The 18593-nt window shown below is 39.3% G+C and overlaps 1 protein-coding gene and 1 long non-coding RNA gene across 5 annotated transcripts in view; one reads left to right on the top strand and one right to left on the bottom strand.

The window, feature by feature from the left end:
• The window catches only part of SEC23A (SEC23 homolog A, COPII component), a 28884-nt gene extending 21804 nt beyond the window's left edge, over window positions 1-7080 (top strand). For all 4 annotated transcript variants that reach the window (XM_086895203.1, XM_086895205.1, XM_086895204.1 and 1 more), the window contains 3 exons: window positions 316-471; window positions 1067-1132; window positions 5349-7080. In XM_086895203.1, coding sequence (XP_086751329.1) covers window positions 316-471; window positions 1067-1132; window positions 5349-5438 — 312 coding nt within the window. In that variant the 3' untranslated portion in view covers window positions 5439-7080. The remainder of the gene's footprint in view (window positions 1-315; window positions 472-1066; window positions 1133-5348) is intronic.
• Window positions 7081-14507: 7427 nt separating this feature from the next.
• LOC147652642 (uncharacterized) lies at window positions 14508-18239 on the bottom strand. The gene is made up of 2 exons (XR_015288597.1): window positions 17542-18239; window positions 14508-17206 (listed from the first exon to the last, which is right to left on the bottom strand). It is a non-coding gene; the product is annotated as an uncharacterized LOC147652642 (long non-coding RNA).
• Window positions 18240-18593: the final 354 nt, after the last annotated feature.

The following is an 18593-nucleotide window of genomic DNA, read 5'->3' as shown; positions in this document are numbered from 1 at the left end:
GCACATCAAAGAAGTGTAAATAATATCTTTGACCTCCTCCAAACAAAATATTTGGCATGTAAAGCATGACAGAAAAAAAAGAAATACAAATGGACCACAAATTGTTAAGAGTTTGATAAAACCCATCTAGTAGCATGTTACTCACACATCTTGGCTTTTAAAAATTAACTTGCGTGCTATAGGGCAGAAAGGGATGAGTGATAGAAAAGAGGCTAGCAATGGCACATTCTCCTCTGAAAAGACCTGGGGGTCCTTGAATAAAGTTTGGTGAATAAGTTCTAAACTTCTTTCTTTCTTTCTTTCCCCTGTCCCCAGACCATAGCACAGTGGCGGAAGTCGGGGTACCAAGATATGCCTGAATATGAAAATTTCCACCACTTACTACAAGCTCCAGTAGATGATGCCCAAGAAATTCTCCATTCCAGATTTCCCATGCCCAGATACATTGATACAGAGCATGGAGGAAGCCAGGTATGGTGAAATGTATATTATATAATTTTGGAAATCATGTATTAGTAATGTTGTGAGATATTTTTGGCCATAAAAATGCTAAAAATTCTCTGCTAAAATATACATAAATTGCAAGTCAATGTTCTGAATCTTAAAGCTTTTACATAGCAAGATATTTAATAGTAGCTTTCCCCCTAATTTATGAATTTTGCTTTTTAGTATTATTTTAATCTTACTGACTTGGATTGATTCTTTGTGTAAGGTGCATAGGGCAGAAAAGACAGTACTTGTCTGGGTCTCTGAACCAATACCAGAATTACTATTTGTGTTATTTTTTTAAAACTTAATAATTAATGTCTTGTTGATATTCACACTTGCTTTGTTAGTGCTTGAAAAAGACAAAAGCTTACTTTCAGCTGCATCAAAGAGTTCTTAGCAGTTCTTCATAATAGCTGTGGAATCAGCAAGTGGCATTATTTACAGAGGTGCTGTTTGCAGTGTCTGTATCTCCAGATAATAGAAATTACGTATTTCATACATATGCAGCTTTTTTCTGAGTGCAGCAAAATTCTGTTTGAGAAGATCAATTTATTGTCTCTGTTTTATTTTTTTAAAGGCTCGTTTCCTGCTTTCAAAAGTAAATCCCTCTCAGACTCATAACAATATGTATGCATGGGGACAGGTGAGTATGAATCTGTTGATGAACCTTGTACACATGATTTTTTTCCCCCCCTATTTCAGAAGGCAAGTGGCACACTACGCACATATAAGTAATAGTGCAGTTTTTGAAACTGAAAAAGAAATGCAGGTTTGGTCTGATGCGACCAAAATTACATAAGTTAAAAAAATGGGCTTAATTTGTTCTGACAGAAATGATATAGTTTACTATTTTAAGCTTCTATTAGGCTGCTTTCATGTCTAGCCTACTTTCTTAGTGTTGTCTTAAGACTATGGGTTTGATATTTGCCTGACAAAGCCTCTCCAAGGACCTTCCCTGAAACAGTTTTGCGAAGTCAAAACCAGATATTTTATTGATGCAACAGATAAAAGATTTGGAATAGTCACTGATAAGTGCACTTAATGCCTTAGTACTGAATATTCTGAGGTTAGACAGTGATTCACTGAGATGAATTTACCATTTGCAATTCATTAAGCTTGACTTCACCAGTAATTAAGTTTAGTCTTATTCTGCTGAGTAGCAGAGATGCAGATCCTACTAGAGTGTTCCTGCTTTGGCGGGAGAGAGGAGCAAACCCATCAGCCTATCTGAAAGGTGGGATCATATTCTTGTCCACACTGTGGTGGACTTAACATACCAATTTTATACCTGCTATAGTAAAATTGGATTGGTTCCCTGTTGCTGCATTGAAAGGTGTAAGTAGGGCAGCCACTCTATCAGTTTCATATTGGTGGGTGTGTTTTTCATATATAAATGAGTGATAATGAGGGCTTAGGCAGCTTTGGTCAGGTTGAGCTGCCTTGTGGATGAAAATGTGCGTATATTGCTCAAGGGCAGAACAGACCTGTAACACTTCAGTATCACTTCTTCCACCTGGCTGAACCACTAGTAAGGCTGCTTGACCTTTGCCTGGTGGCCTCTTCTTCAAGTCAGTATGTTGCAACCTTGTATTGTTATAATCTTGTCCACCTGTATCACAGAGCTTTAGATCTCATCCCTATAAATACCTTAAAAATACTGGAAATGAGACTGCTTTCCACACAAAGTCTAAGGGACTTTTTTGCAATAGAGGAAATAAGTTTTGAAGGTAGTTATAAGCAAGAACTGGAAAATACACCAGAGCCAGTGTACTGATGTTTTCCAAAATTTCTGTGATCTGGCTGACCAGGAATCAGTTTTCAAATCTTGTCTTGAGGAAGGAAGTTATGTTCAGACATTAAACATTCTGTAGCAGCTTGTATTCTTGAACGTTGCATCTCTGTTCCATGTTCTCCTTCCACATTCAGCTTCTATAGTAAGTGCTAGTGCAGTATCATCTTGTGCGAATGTAATGGAATCAGACATTTGAAGCTACATATTAACTGTGCTCTTAGAGTGTTTTGCTAAATGGTGTACAGTGTTGAAGTCATGATGAGAAAGCTCTGTAGCAATTTTATAGCAGTCATCTTTGTCAAGTAAGTTTTATTGGGCTACATTTTCATAAGGATGAATTGGTTCTAATGAAGCTTCTGGCAGTGAACAGCACTGAGGTGAGAGTGAAAATACTTGAAAATTCTGTACTGAGTCAGGTCTAGGAAAATTTGAACACAAATCCCAAATTCTCTTGCTTCCAAAGTTGGCAATCTAACCAACAGTTCATTAGTGCTTCTCTTCATCATGTTTCCCCTCAACATACACACAAATGCTGTAGTTTGGAAGCTCTTATTTTTAATTTAAACATTGCCTGGAATTTTTTGATGCTTCCACATTTCCAGCAGTACAGGACAACTGTTTTCTGTTTGTTTAATTGAAAAGCAAATGAAACTGTATTCCAAATGTAAATACAAAAAATTCTTAAACTGATCTGTATGATAATATTTCATGCTGGACAGGTGAGACTGATACATCTTGCTGTGAATTCAGTTCTAGGGCAACATAAGAAATGGTGTATTAACCTCCCCAGGGACACTGCAGTGTGTGTGCTCAGGATAATATGCTCTTGTATTTACAGTTTTTTGTGAAAAAAGTTGAATCAAGTACTAATTACGAAATGAGAAATGTTATGTCTGGGAGAAATTTTAATCTGATTTGCATCTTGCTCTTTTTTTCCTCATGACCTTCCTGGATTGTTTCATATTTTTTGTGCACAGCTGCAGGTCCACATTGACCTGAAGAGGGCACCCACACACCACTGAAAACATGTTTCAGGAGGTGATGAATTGTCTGGTTTGGTTTTCAGTATTTTGAGTAAAGATTTTCTTTAAACTTTAGCAGACAGGTGCCTTAATAGTATAGAAAGCATTTTCAGAAAATAATGATAAACTTTTTATGTGTGTCTGTTATGTGGCTGGTGTTTGAAGATGCAGTTGAGATTTTCAAAAAGGACCTGTGACTGCTGATTGACAGTTGCTGAACATGAGCCAGGGTGTCATGGCTGTCATCACCTGTCTTGGCCCAGGTGGCCAAGAAGGCCGGTAGCACTCTGGTCTGGATCAAGAATATTGTGTCCAGCAGGACCAGGGAAGACACTGTCCTCCTGTACTCAGCACTGCTGAGGCCACACCTCGAGTCCTGTGTAGAATTTTGGGCCCCTCACTGCAAGGAGGACACTGAGGTACTGGGGTGTGTCCAGGAAAGGGAAATGGAGCTGGTGAGGGCTCTGGAGTACAAGTGAGGAGTGGGTGGGGGTGCTTAGTTTGGAGAAGAGGAGGCTCAAGGGGAGACCTTATCACTCTCTACAACTGCCTGGAAGGAGCCAGGTAGGAGCTGGTCTCTTATCACAAGTGAGAAGCAATGGGAAAAGAAAAAATGGCTTCAAGATGCCAGAGGACATTTAGATCGGATGTTAGGAAAGATTTCTTCATAGGAAGGGTTGTTAAGCATTGGAATGGGCTGTCCAGGGAAATGGTAGAGTCATCATTCCTGGGGGTATTTAAGAAAGTGTAGATGTGACACTTTGGGACATGGTTTAGCAGTGTGTTTGGCAGTGCTGGGTTAATGATTGGGATCAATGACCTTAGAGGTATTTTCTATCTAAATGATTCAATGATTCTTAAATAAGAGAGCTCAGACTTAGCATTTGACAGGGCTGGAAGTAGAGCATCCTTTAATCTCTTCTTGCTGCCATCTCATGATATCTAATTTAGTATGCCAATCCTGAGAGTGGCTGTGTATTACAGTGATCCAAGAAATCTTGCTGCACTTGGATTTGTCCCTTGATTGTTAACTGAGAACTGTTTCTGGCTAGTTCTCAGAAAACAGCACCAGTTCTGAGCATCCTCATTAGGGCTTTTATGTCTGTGTTTTGGAAGACTTTACAAGATTTCCAACAGCTCTGGTTTGATTTGGAAATATGGATGCTTAGTACCTTTGAAAAAGTTGAATTGTTGAGATGTATAGGAATTCTTTCTACATCTGTAAATGGAAGTAGTGGTAGACTGGTCTCAAAAGACTTAATGTAATATTTGCAGAGTTGCCAACTGCTGGTTTATTTTGACTATAAATTTGTCCAAAATTAGTAATTAAAACATGGCCATTTTGAACTTACTGAATTTGTGCTGAGGTCAAAAAGTAAATTGCAAGGATCCACCCAAAAGGTTTTTACAGATCTTTTGTGATCTGATTGCTTTTGACTTTGAGATGTTTTTGGTCTTTCATTGAAGTGGTACAGAGCTGCAGGAGAGAATAGGCCCACCTCTCTTTGGGAAAGCTGGGTGACCTTCATGTGATGTCAAATCAGACTCCTAGGGGATTTGTTTCCTCCTTTCACCATTTTTGACATGTCTGAGCTTCACTGACAGATACTGACTTGTTGTTTGCATCATTTGCATATTACTGTTTCTCTCCTTTTTGCTCCACTGAGGTAGGAATGATGCAGGAACTGTGTTGTGAAAATTTTATTTACATTTAAAAGCTTGTAAGTTAATATTTGGCAGCTGTCGAAAACTCTGGAGTTTTGCATGGGTGCCGTAAGGATCTTGCTATACAGCAAGTCATTGCTGTATGTGTTAATGTGGAAGAGAATGTAGTTGTGGCTTATGCTTGAATTCATGTAAATGTATGAAAATTTATGTAAATGTACAGTCTGCTGGGTTTTTTTGTCAGAGAATTTCAGCAATGATACGCTTCTAAGATTTTGCTAAATTTATAAAATGTTTATTCAATGGAACATATTGTGTCTTAAGATGCTTTTTCTTCACAATGTGTATAATCAGTGCTCCTTTTTTCCCTGATTTCATAGGAGTCTGGAGCACCCATTCTTACTGATGATGTCAGCTTACAAGTATTTATGGATCATCTGAAGAAACTCGCTGTCTCTAGTGCTGCCTGAAATTCTGCAGTGCATTGAAGGCACAAACAAAGCTGCAGCCACATTTCAGCTTTTTTCTCCTTTACCCTTTTCCATGTCTCTCTTGACAGAATGCTCTGATATGCACAAGCTGCCTGACTAGATGTAAAACAATGTTTTCAAAGAAAAGCTTTGTTATCAGCAAATGTTTTAATGTGAACTGCAGTTCATAAAAATTATAGGTAATAGATTAAGTTATAAGCAGAGGAAAAAGAACAGTCATTTTGATTATTGTGATACTATAATTACTTTGAGATCATTTGCAATAACTTTGAGATGTAATTTCAGTTTCTTGTTTAAATGGTTGATTATGCTTGGCAGTACAAAGGCCCATTGAACAATAAAGGAAATCTTTGGTGATGTCTGGATTTCCAGAGTGCCATGTGATTACTTTTGTTCACTCAATTTGAAGTGAGCAAAGCAACAACAAAAAGCACATAAGAATAGTATTAACACAGTCTTTTGATTTAGGCCGATGAACTTCTGTTTCCTGCAGAGATATTACTGTTCATGAATGGTTTATTTTAGCGGTCTTTAATTTCAAGTATTTCTTCTCATTTACCCTATTTGATTATTTGGGAACAGAGATTTTCTTTATTTCAACATAAAGAATTTGAACTAAAAACATATAAAATCCGCTGTTGCACGAAATTTTAATCCACATGTATTTTGACCAAAGTATGTGTTACCAAACACAGTAACAGGTGAATATACTCAAAAGTTAACACTTTCAGCTTGAGCTAAGAGGAAGTTCTGCACTACCAAAATGAACTAAAAGAACAGCCTTGATTTTTGTCTTGGTAAGTGTTGTTAAAAATAAAATTTACCTTTTTTATTATTGCCTTATAATGTTATTACACTAATGCATGACACTGCACATCTGCTTTTTGTTTCTGCATACTTTTTGTTATGAATTCAACAGGCTATAGGTCTTGTTGAAACAGTATTACATAGAATATGATGTAATTAATTTGATACTTAGTTCATACTTGATTTTTTTGGGGGTGGATGAATTAGGAGCCTTTCCCAATTACTTGTTGAAGTTTACATATAAAACAGATGTTTACATAGGTAATATAACATTTTGACAAGCAAAGATGTGAAGTGTGGTAGTGGGCAATAAAAAAATGTGCCAAGTCTAAAGGAGTAGAGAGTTCATAGGAAATTCACTTGTTTATTGGTGTGATAAACATGAGTGGGGGTTTTCTGTTTTCTGTAAATTCTTAAAAACCTTATTGAATCATTTGCTCTCCATTTCTTTGATCTAAATGAGATGAACTTTTTGCCTCAATAGAAATAAAAGACATGTTTTTCTCTCACTTTTTGTATTTATTGCACTGGTTTCTGTCAGTTCTTGAAATGAAGTGTGCAAATAGAGGTAATAGTGATAAAATTTAGAATAATTTCACTTTCTTTGTTCATGTAATAATTGGTAGAAAACTATTTTGACTTCCAGAGGTACTGAATGGTTTATGCTAGTGCCAATATAAAAGATAATTCAGTAGTCTTTTTGACTTTCTTTTGTTTTAGTTAATAAATGGCTTAAATTTTTTTGTAACACTAAATATGTTTAGTTTATCTGATAGTTAGGTACTGTTTGCCTAATAAATCAGTTCATCACCAAGTCATGATAATGAATGGGTTTTTTTTTGTGCTTTCCTTCCTACCCTTTAACCAGCTTTCACCTTTTAATAGTTTTTTTAAAATCCATTTTCTTAGCAACATTAGCTTATCAAGTATTTAATCATTGTCAAAGACTTTATGGAAATTCAAGTATGTCTGATGTATCACCTTTTTCCTCCTGCTTATTCACCTCTTCCGGAGACTGTGGTTACTGAGGCAGGATTTTCCTTCCTAAGAAGCATGCCAATTCTTTCCAAAATGTCCATAACTATCTATAGGCTCATAAATCTTATTACAGGCTCTACAATTTTTCCAGGGATTGAGATCCGGCTCATCAGCCTGTAACTTGCAGGATTCCCTCAACACCCTTTTTTGTGGATGAGAGTGCCACGGGCAGTGGTCTGTGGCACAGTGACCGTCTGTAATGGTAGTTACAAGTGTTCACTGGCACGTCTGCCCTTCCATGTCTCACTTCCTTTAGGACTCCTTGGAGAAGGCCATCCGGTCCTGCTAACTTGTAACATCTCCTTCATCTACTTAATCTAATATTACCTCTTGCATAGGTCAGGTGAGCTACAGTAGGGGAAGGAAGACATTTGTTCACTGAGAATTGATCAACATTTAAAATAATGCGTTTGTAGGGTTGCACTGTGGGAGAAAGTGGTTTAAAAAAGATAAATTGCTACAATTTGAAGCCATTGCTAGTGTCTGTATTACTGGGTTTCTTGAAAAAAAGTTTCTACCAATCTGAAATATCCATGACACTCAAAGCAGATCTATTTATGATTGCTTTTATCATTTGATTTGGCTGGAAACAGATTGGAAATCAGGAAGAGTTGGTCAAAGGTTTTTGAAAGGAAGACTTGGAAGAGCTAACCTGCAGAACAAGGGAAAAAACAGTTGCTGATTACTCTGTTAAGGACTGACAAGTTAAAGACTGATAATCATCCATGGCAAGTCAGAGGTAGGGGAACAAGCAGCCAGGTGCTGCTTTCTTCATGTTGTTAGGCAGCAGGCTGTGAGTTTCAGAGCAGTGCAAGATCTGTTCTTGATCTGAAGTTCTTCACTGGGCGTGTATAAAACTTAAGCATTGCCATCTCAGAAATACATTTATCTCAGAGAGCAACTTGGGAGATTCTGAATTTAAAGTTTTGCCAGGATCATAAAATCAGATGGAGCTCAGAGCAATATATCAGCTGTTCCCATTCTTTGATATTCTTATGTCTGGTGTTAGGACATATAGAAAAGCACATTGAGATTGACAGTGCTTACATAGTGCCTGGTCTGTAGGGTGCTTAGTTCTAGCCTGCTGTCTTGTTCTCTGCACACCTCTACGGGCTGTGCATACTACACAACCATCTAAATTTTTTTCTCTTTTTATAGTGCCTTAAGTCCTGAACTTGAGTCCATTTATTATATATATGCCATTCATATGTTTAGATCAGCCCACAACTCAAGGTTCCTATTGTCAGTATCTTAAAGATTCGGTAAAAATTTTCCAGACCTTGGAAGTGTAAGACCTGCCCTTCATTCAGGAAGAGAAATGCTGGTTATTTTGAAACAAGCAGTTTTGAGCAATAGAAGCCATCATCTAGAATGTGTATGATAATATGTATAAAAACCTTTAAACTCTGAAGTATTTCTGACTGGACTTCAAAACCAGAATCATTGCCATCCACATAGATATTTAAATATGCTGGAAAGAAGGTCAGAACATCCTTGACAGTGCTCTGTTCTTTTACCGGTAAGACATCAAGCCTCAGCTGTTGGTTTCTTGCTGACTGAGCTGTTGTGATAAATGCCCTGGCTTGGCCTCTTGGCTGCTCTGGCTTCACAGGACAGGGGCTGGTGTAGTCAATGTGCTAAGAACCTTTGTAAATTGCAGTAACTAAATCTGTTACAATACAGCTTCAGAATTATTTTTTTTTTTTTTTTTTGAGAGCCTAGGATTGGGTATTTTTAGCTACTCTCAGTTTCATATTTTCTGGTTGTCTTAATACCAACTGTTAATAATTTGCTTTCCTCTTCCTGAGGAAAAAGTACTGGATTGTTAACTGCCGGCTGTCTTCTTGTGCTTGGATGGGATAACGCCCAGGTTTAGACACAGATTTAACAAGCTCAACCAAAAGTTGAAGTTAAGTTGCTTAAAGACATGTAGATTTGCCTAGAAACACAAATCCTGTTAAATTCCTGGAACTTCACATCTTGGTAGGAACTGTGACACCAATGAGTGGCCCTATGGCTGCCATCAATGTTAGGAAAATTGCATTTCTCAATGTTCCCTCTTTTCCTTGGTTAAATAGAATAGTTGGCGAACAGTGATGAGAAGCCTATCCTATTCAACCAAATTGAGGCAAATTACCATATTACCTCCTGTCAGATTGTGAAGCACAATAGAATTGAGCTCAGTTTAGCTTTTGGCATTTTGTGTTCATAAAAAAGTTAAATGTTACATGAAAGCCAACAAGCCTGAACGGAACAGATGGAAAAATTAATGAAGCTGTTGCTCTGCTCTGAATTTAATCTAAAATATTGTTTAAAATAGCAGATTGTTCCTAATAGTGTAAGCTTTTGTCTGAAGAAAGAACTGTGATGCTAAAAGATAAACAATTAAATCAGTGTCCATAAATGGATTTTAGAAAAAATTAAGTAAAATAATCCCTGCATACTTTAACAAGGGAGGCTGTCTTCAATTCTTGTAGATTGTCCATTCTGTATGTCTTTCCATCCTTTTCTATGATTGCCTGGAGGTATCCAGCCGTGTTGTACACTTGCCATGAAGCAGGGTAAGACTTTGCTTGCTAGCTAATGTGTGTGGAACAAGCAGTAGGCTGTTCTTTGGGTTTCTTGGGGAGAAATATCTAAGTTATGATCTGCAGTCAGCTTAATGCATTGGAACTATGCCTATTTAGGGAATGTTCCTCTGGCTAGAGAATGGCCAAAGACTAATACAACAATATACCTTATGAGAAAAAGAACCCGTGTCTCACAAAGTCCAGGCATGGCAGCCCTGCCATAGTCTCCTTTTCTGAATACTGGGAATGAACAACCACTCAAGGGATTTGACACTTTCAAAGCGTGTATATAGATTACCTAATCAGGATAACTGGGAACTATAATGATTGTTGAAGTGGGGTCAAAATAAAACTGGGACAGTCTCTGAACTCTCTGAACATGCACTTCCTTCCTGGGTTAGAACTCACCTCTTTGTGGTTACCAACCTTTCAGCTTCAGGAGATGTGCAGTGACTCATGTACCAGAGTTCATAGTCTACAGATAGCATATGGAACTGCATTGCTTTTATAGGGTTATTAGTAAAAGTTTAGCAAGGGAGCATAGCCATGTGTGAAAAATTGAAGCTAGGCAGAGATTCAGAAAAGATTAGGTGGTACTAGATTGGTATGAAGTAGCCATTGCATTTAATAATTACCAAAGAAAAGGGTTTTATGGCTTTAGCATTCAACTGTGACCTCTTTTTCAGCTGCATACCATGAGCTGGTGTGGATTTTGCTGTTTTCTGTAGCAGCACAGACAGGTTTGAGCCTTGACTCTGAATTGTTGTGAACATTTTAAGGCCCTATCCTGTGTGACCTGAAGCAAGTGCTTCCATGGGAGACAACTTGTTTTATCCATTTTTGTTGTGTTTCTTAATTTCTAGATATGTCAGCATAACAGGATAGCTTGAATTACTAATTGAAACATGAACAGTTTAAACTGAGTTACCCTAATCTGCAGACATGTCACACCTGGCTAATGAGGTAGTTTTATAAGGAGTTTATAGCACTGCTGGTCTTTATTCATCCTTGAGTGTTAGCCCTGTTTTTCAAAAGGACTTGAATTTTTCTAGAAAACTCACAGGAAGTTTATATGTGGGCAAAATACTACTTGCTGAGTTTTTCTGGCATGCCATGAAACAGCTGAAAGAGCAGTGAATGACTCTCAGATCTCTTCTTGCTACCACAGTTGCTGTCTGCATGGAGGCTCAGCTGCTGACAAATTCGTTTGTCCAAGAGCAGATGTGAGAGACATAAACCACAAGAGGAGGTACTAACAGCTGGCCAAGCTGGCTCTCAAGGGCCAAGCTGGGACTATTGACGTGGCTTATGGTTTCAGGCAATGCTGCCAGCCTAGTTAGGATCAAAATGTGACCCTCCCACACAAGTTGCTGTGATGTTTCCTTCCACTCTGGCTTTACACACTGCACTGAGGGGGAAACCAGCCCAGATGTGGTGTGAATAGTGCTTGAGCATGAGGGGATATAATGTCTCATTTCAGATTTGCTCCCACTCACCCCCTAGAGGGGAGGTAAATGGAGATGATACCCTTTAAATGATGGCATTGAACCAGACAATGGAACTGTTCTTTCTTTTTGGCCCTGTAAAAGCAGAAAATGAGAAAGCTAACTTACTGCAGAACTTTGAAGAATGTATATCTTGCCATTTAGAAACAGGGTTTTGCAGAACATTTAGTGTTTTCTCACTGGAGAGATGGGTCTGAAAAGAGAGATTTCCATCAGCTAAGTCCCCACAGCCATACTTGTGTAACAGGCTTTGCTCAAGCAGAGTCTATGTTTTTCTGTTTCCTCTGTGAAATGTCCTCTGAGATGTCAGCCACAAAAGATATTTTAACATCTATTGAAAAACTAACTTTTCTCACAAAAATGTAAGATAAAATTTGCTCTGGGATATGGCAGAACAAGCAGCTGAGATTGAAAGCATGTGATAGTGTCTGAGATTCTCTGCAATAGCAAAGAATTTGAAGTGAAATGTCCAGGTGATGGAACAAGTTAGCCATGTGAAATGCAGTACCTTGGAGGTCCCTGCCAATCTAACCAGAGCAGAAAAATCCTTGCTATGTTCCAATCAGGAAGCTAATTTAATGTGAAATGCTAGCAAGACACCCTGGAGCTTTCATTTGATTATGAGCACCAGTTTGGCATCCTAGAGCAAGCAGTTGTTAGTGGCTGTTTCCAAGGAAGGCAAAAAGGCCCCAGAAGCACAGCTGTGGCTTGAATAGGTGGTGGAGCAGACTACTGCAGCCCTTGCAGAATAAGTTATACAGTATGTTCATGGAAGAAAGATCTTCTGTTTTCTTGATATTTGGCCCATCAAAAGCAAATTAAGTCAAGTACACTGTGATTGCTATTTTTATAATTCAGCTGACTACAATAAAATAGATGGTTATGGTGAAATTTTAGTGCATAAATGTTTTGCTGTTACTTCCTGTCCTTTTTGCATACCTGAAATTGATTTACTTTGTACTTATGAGATGTGTTAGTCACATGTTGACAGGATACTTTTGATCACAGGTGCACAAACTGATGGCTGCAGCTTCCAGATCAAAGTGATTAAGTGACTTACTGACCTCACATCCTCTTTCTGGCTAAGGGATATGAAAGAATTTTCCTTAAGAAAGGGAGAGTACAACCCTGACAGATAACTGTAGAAAATGGATGGATTTGGTAATTACATGTGAACTGCTGCAGGATAGAGTGTCCTTTTACTGTATGTGCTACTTTTCACAGAATCACAGGAAGGTGAAGATTGGGAAGGACATTCTTGTCCAGCCTGTTCAAACAGGTCCACCTCCAGCTGATTACCCAGGATTTTGTGTAGAAGGCTTTTGTGACTTGAAAAGGAGTTGAAAATTTACAAATTTAAAGACACGTCCTTGCACAGGCTCCTGTTACCCAGCATAATTGCAGCCCGAATGGAAATTGTCCCACAAACTGCAAGAGGTGGACGAAAAGCTCTCTGCACATTTTACATAACATTTTGCCATGTTGCAAAACTACATGTATAAACACACAGGGAGTATTTTTTGAGAGATGATTTTAACTGAAAAGATAACATGTGGCTTAATCCACCTTAATAAGTAGAGTGAAAGCAGATTAAACCAAAATTTAGTTGTTCCCTATGTGTGAGTATCTGAAATACATAAAGGGACAGGTCTGCAGAGTGGGCCAGTTGCATCTGTATGAAAAATTATACTTTGTCCTAGTTAAGTAATGTATATAAATAAGTCTGGATTTATTTTTTGAGTTGCTATATTTGGTAATGAATGATATAATGCCATTCAAAGCAGAGCTGGAAATAACTTGGAATTAAGTTGAACAGAATTAATAGGACATCTGTTTTAGTCAGATTTTTGCAACTTCTTAATCTTAGATGCAACTATTTCATTTGCTGATTCAACTGTATATCAAAAAGATGTAATATTTGAATTACTGTGTTGTCCATTGCAATTGACAGTTTCCATGTCCTTGCAAGAAACAAAGAATACTTTTACAGCTTCCACCTCCAGTCTCACAAAGTAATGGAATAATTTGATTTTTCAGCTTTGATCCCAATGGAATAAGTGGTTTCTTTGCTCTGTGTGTGGATCAAATGTGTGTGCTAATCTCCTGCAGGATCAGAACTTTGGTTAAAAGAAAATGTTCTCTTCTGAGATGAGTGTCAGTACTCAATGCTAACAGATAAATCCATCCCACCACACTCTGGCTGCTATTCCATATTTTTGTAGGATGGCAGTAGCAGACCAGCTGCAGAGAAAACAGCAATATGGATTTGCAGCTTCCCAGTGAGTTTGGAGTATTTCCATCACTGCATTACCTTCAACAAACCTCCAGACGGCAGTAGATACATGAAGCTTCTGGTCAGATTCTGATTCCATTTAGGTACTGGTGTAATCGAGGGTCTTTCTCTTTTACACCCTGTTGTGGTTTAACTCCAGTCGGCAACCAAGTACCACTCAGCAGCTTGCTCACTGCCCACCCTGCCTCTGGTGGGATAGGGAGGAGTTGGGAAAAGGTAGAACCCATGGTTTGACATGAGAACAGTTTAATAATTGAAAAAAATTGAATGAAAGTTGCCCTGCTCCTGCAATCCTACAAAAACACATAATGAAAATGGCAGGGCTTATCTTTCTTTATTTAGCATTAAGTACTGGTACTTGCCTTGCAAGACAACATCTTCCTTTAGCCAGTAACAACAATAATAATAGTCATGAAAAGGAGAAGGAGAGAAAGGAATAAAACCCAAAAACAATAAGTGATACACAATGCTCACCTCCTGCTGATTGATGTCCAGACCATCCCAGAGCACCAACTGGCAGCTTCTGGCCAGCTTCACCCTGTTTCTATAGTGGGCATGGCACTTTATGGTATGGAATATCACTTTGGCCAGTTCAGTCAGCTGTCCTGGCCATTCTCCCTCCTGGCTGCTTTTGTTCATCACTTTGACTAAGCACTACCTATCAACATATACAACATCAGTGTGCTATCAAACATTATTCTCATACTGAATGCAAAACACAACACTGTACCAGCTACTAATCCCAGCTGGAACCAGGACACATCCATAGGAGCGTGGGCTCAATCAATGTAGAATTTCAGTTTAATTCACCTTCACTGACAAAAACACAGCAATATTTTATTTATTTATTTATTTTTTCAGTTTGAACTTTTATGATAAAAATGACAACACTCTAAAGTAAACAACTCTTCATAAACGTTTTTGACATTATATTAAGAAATAATATAAAAAGGATTACAAAAAACTGATGTAAAACTGAAAATCCCCTAGGTGTAACATAGCATATTCTTTTAAAAAGGTGAACTTTTAAGATATGCACAAATGAACAACAGAGAGGGAATTCAGCACAATGATCCTGTTTTCATCCTCATCTTCTAACAAAACAAGAAGACACTGATTTGCCTGCATATTTTTCTTTTTCATATCTGTGAAAAGAGGAAAACTGGCTGTGATTGACTAAAGGAAATGTGTTGTGATCTAGGGGCTGGTCACAGTCTTGCCCAAAATGTTTACTCAACTGGAACTAGTATAAGAAGACAATTATCTAGAAGGTGTAAAATGACTAATTCTTAAATTAGGAGTTTTAGTATTGATTGAACACTTCTGATAACTCTGGGTTAATTTTTGGGAACGAAACCCCATGGAATACATTAAGAATTATTAGCTCATAGAAGAAGAGGACCATCACACCTAATGACTGTCCTGTGTCTTGCATGGTTCAGAACCTCTATGGAATACTCATCTGGGGGCTGTCCTATGGAGGGAAACAGGCAAAACTAGAGTCTAGTTGGTGACTGTCACTAACCTTGGTGTCCCCCAAGGTTCAGTACTGGGCCCTGTACTGTTTAACTCTTTCATGCATGACTTGGTGAAGGGGCAGATGCCTTCTCATCAGGATCACTTACTACACAAAGTTGGGAGGAGTGGCTGATACCCCTTGGAGGGGTGTCAAGAGGACGGATCCGGGCTCTTTGTGGTGCTGAGCAATAGGACAGGAGGCAATGGGCAGAAAGTGATGCCCAGGAGTTCCCCCTAAGCATGAGGAAGAACTTTACTGTACGGGTGACTGAGCACTGCAACAGATTGCCCAGAGAGGTTGTGGAGTCTCTCTCACTGGAAATACTCAGGAACCCTGTGGACACAAATCCTGTGCCATGTGTTCTAGGATGGTCCTGCTTGACCAGGGAGATTGGATCAGATGACCCACTGTGTTCCCTTCCATTCTTATCCATTTTATGGTTTTGTGAACAGGCAAACCTGAGGCAGGAGGTTCAAAGTGTCAGGAAAGAGAAGCAAATGGTTGTGGAAAGCTGGAGCAGCCACAGGTGTTTTTGTAGCTGAGACATGGTACTTATGACCTCGTGACATTATGGGAGAAGATTTTACAATGATAAAACTAGTGGTTTTCATGCATGGAGTCACTGTGGGGCGTGTCCTATTAACTACTGCCTCCCTGTCCACCTAGCAAGTAATTTCAGTAGAGAAAGTAGATTATCAGCGCTGATCTACCCTTTGTAAATTTTTCCTCACTCCCTCCTCGTCCTTCAGTTGCTTGGAAACGGATCCTCAAGAGTTGTGCTGCATGGTCTTTCTGGGGACAGAGTTGAAGCTGGCCTGTGCTTAGTTCCTCAGATCCTCTGCAGCCCCCTTAAATATGACTGCAATATTTAGTCCCTTTCCGTGGAGTTCCCTGGATCACACATCACATGTACTTATGATGATGTGGCTTCACAATCATATCACCCAGGTTTTAATCATCTTTCCATGTGTCCCATCCATCTCTGTAGCCATGAATATACCCAATGTCTCCAAATAACTCTTAACTCTCTTATTTTTGTGTTTCTTCATTCCTCAAATTGCAGATGTGTATAGAGGTCTGGAAATATTTTGAAGACTGAGGCAAAAAAATCTTTCAATATTTCCTCATTAAACACAAGTTTCCCATTTCCTTTGAACTTCAGTTTGCTACTAGGCTGCTTACATGATTCTTTTCCTTTTACCTTTTATGCCCCTGGGCAGCTTGAGCTTCAACTGGACTCTCTTTACTGACACCATCCCTAACTGCCTAAGCAATACTTTATAGTCTTCCATTACTGCCTGTCCTGGTTTCTGCTTTTTGGATATATATATTTATTTTTTTTTTTTTCATTTTAATTCATTAGCTGCTCCTTGCTTTGTCAGTTGGGCCTTTTGCCAAAGTTTTTGGTAGTATACAAAATTAGCCTTTAATTAGAATTCAAGGGTATTTTTTTTGTGCATCTATCCATTTATTATTTTTAGACTAAACTCTGCCATTGGCCAACTCACAGATCTTGTGACCCACTTTTTATGACAATCCTGCCCTGCAGGAGCCACTTGAAATCTGAATGATTCCCCTCTGTTTCTTCATTCAGTAATTGGGAGCTTTTCCTTTAATGCAATGCAGATGTAGTTAAGGTGACATTCACTTGTAACCTTTGCAAGATGCAGATGTAGCTCAGATCCAGCTGACCTACCTTTATTCAGATTGCTAATGCATACTTCAATATTTCTAAGTGTTTAATGTCATACACCACGGAATGTGTTTATTGTACATGCATATTGCATGAGGCCATGGCTTTTGGTGGACTCAGCTTTTGATAAAACAATGCTTTTACCTTTGAACTCAACATTCAAGGTACACAAATTGGGAAAAGAAAATCTTTGTTCCACAAATATCAGAGTCTCTATTGTTAGCTTGGAAGGGTCAGGTCACAAGAACTCAATTTTGATAGATGCAAGGACTATGAAGACTTTGTTAAGTTCTTCCCATGTCAAAAAGAACTGAAGATTTTTCTGGGGGGGAAAAAAAGGCATTGTAGGTCAGCATGTCCAGCAGTATGAAGTCAAGACTTGTTCCATACCATGAGTAACAGGGAGAGTGAGCTCAGCAATGAAAAAAAGTTGATTTTGACTAGGAAAAATCTATAGGAACAAGGTGATAGTGGTAACTTGTGATCACTGAGTGAATTTTCAGATTTATTAATAGTAGTAAAAAGATATTGACCCTGTGTTTTGGGAAACAGCTTAAAAAGTTACTTGCTTTTTTTTTTTTCTCTCCCCTGCCCCCATTTAAAAAAAAAAAAAAAAAATCATTCAAAAGAGAGAAAATGATAAAATTAGAAACCTACCAAGAACCAGGCAATGTAAAATTATCTTCTACTACAGGATCATCCAGTGATGACTTTGGTAAGGGCAGGATTTGATTTCACTTCCCAAGTAGCTTCTGCATGCAAAGGTTAGGCTGCAGACAGGAGTTGCACCATGAAGCAGCAGTTCTCACCGTGTGATCGAATTACCTGATTTCCTGAATTCTGGCTACAGATGTAGAGGCTCAGGCTTGACTTACAGCATGAAATATCTGTTGGAGGGAGTGAGCTGTGAACCCACAGAGCTCTGGGGAAGGGCACTAAGACACTTGATTCGTGTAACACCTCATTTCTGCTCGTTGTGTTGGATCAAGAGCCTGCCCTGCACCCAGCCTGGCCTCATCGCCCGTCCTCCTCCCTCCTGTGAGCACAGCACAGACTGGCTGCTCTGGCTTCAGTTTCAGGTGGAAGGAGCATTTGTCAGGGCATCCTGTCAGACATGGAGATACTTGGCTTCTTCAGTCTCCAAGGAAGTGCAGGAAATGCCATTTCTGCAGCACAGCCTGCGGTGGGTTCACTCCTGCTGTGAGGCGAGTCCTGTGCTCTGCTGTGGACACCTTAAGCACAAAAACACCCTCCCTGCTGGAAAGCCATTGGGGTGCCATGGCAGGGGCCAAACATGGTCCCCCGAGCCCTCTAGGAGCACATCTCCAGGCACAGGGCCGGCAGGGGGCTGGCACAGCTGTTCCCTGCCTGGTGCGGTCACCAGGCGCTCTGGTGCCAGCAGGCCTCAGGTGCCACACACATGATGGCGTGGTGAGTGTCAGCCGCATGAGGAAATGCTGGGTGGCTGTGTGCTCCTGGTGACGCCCTTAAATGTGCCAGCAGCACCTGAGAGAGGCATTTGTTTAAAGCTGCCCAATTATTTATAGTGAGGGGTAGGTCAGAGACCTGCAGGGTCTTCACATGGTGCCTGCCTTATGTTGATGCCACCCTTATTCACCCAAGCACCACACGGAACCCGACTCTGCTCTTTACAATGATTTTGGTGGAAAAGAGTGCTCATACTGCTATTTGCTGGAAATAAGGGCAGT

Source organism: Cyanistes caeruleus, chromosome 6 (genome assembly GCF_971803275.1).
Source record: "Cyanistes caeruleus chromosome 6, bCyaCae1.hap1.1, whole genome shotgun sequence".
In the NCBI taxonomy this organism is placed as follows: Eukaryota; Metazoa; Chordata; class Aves; order Passeriformes; family Paridae; genus Cyanistes; species Cyanistes caeruleus.
This window is presented reverse-complemented; position numbering and strand designations above follow the sequence as displayed.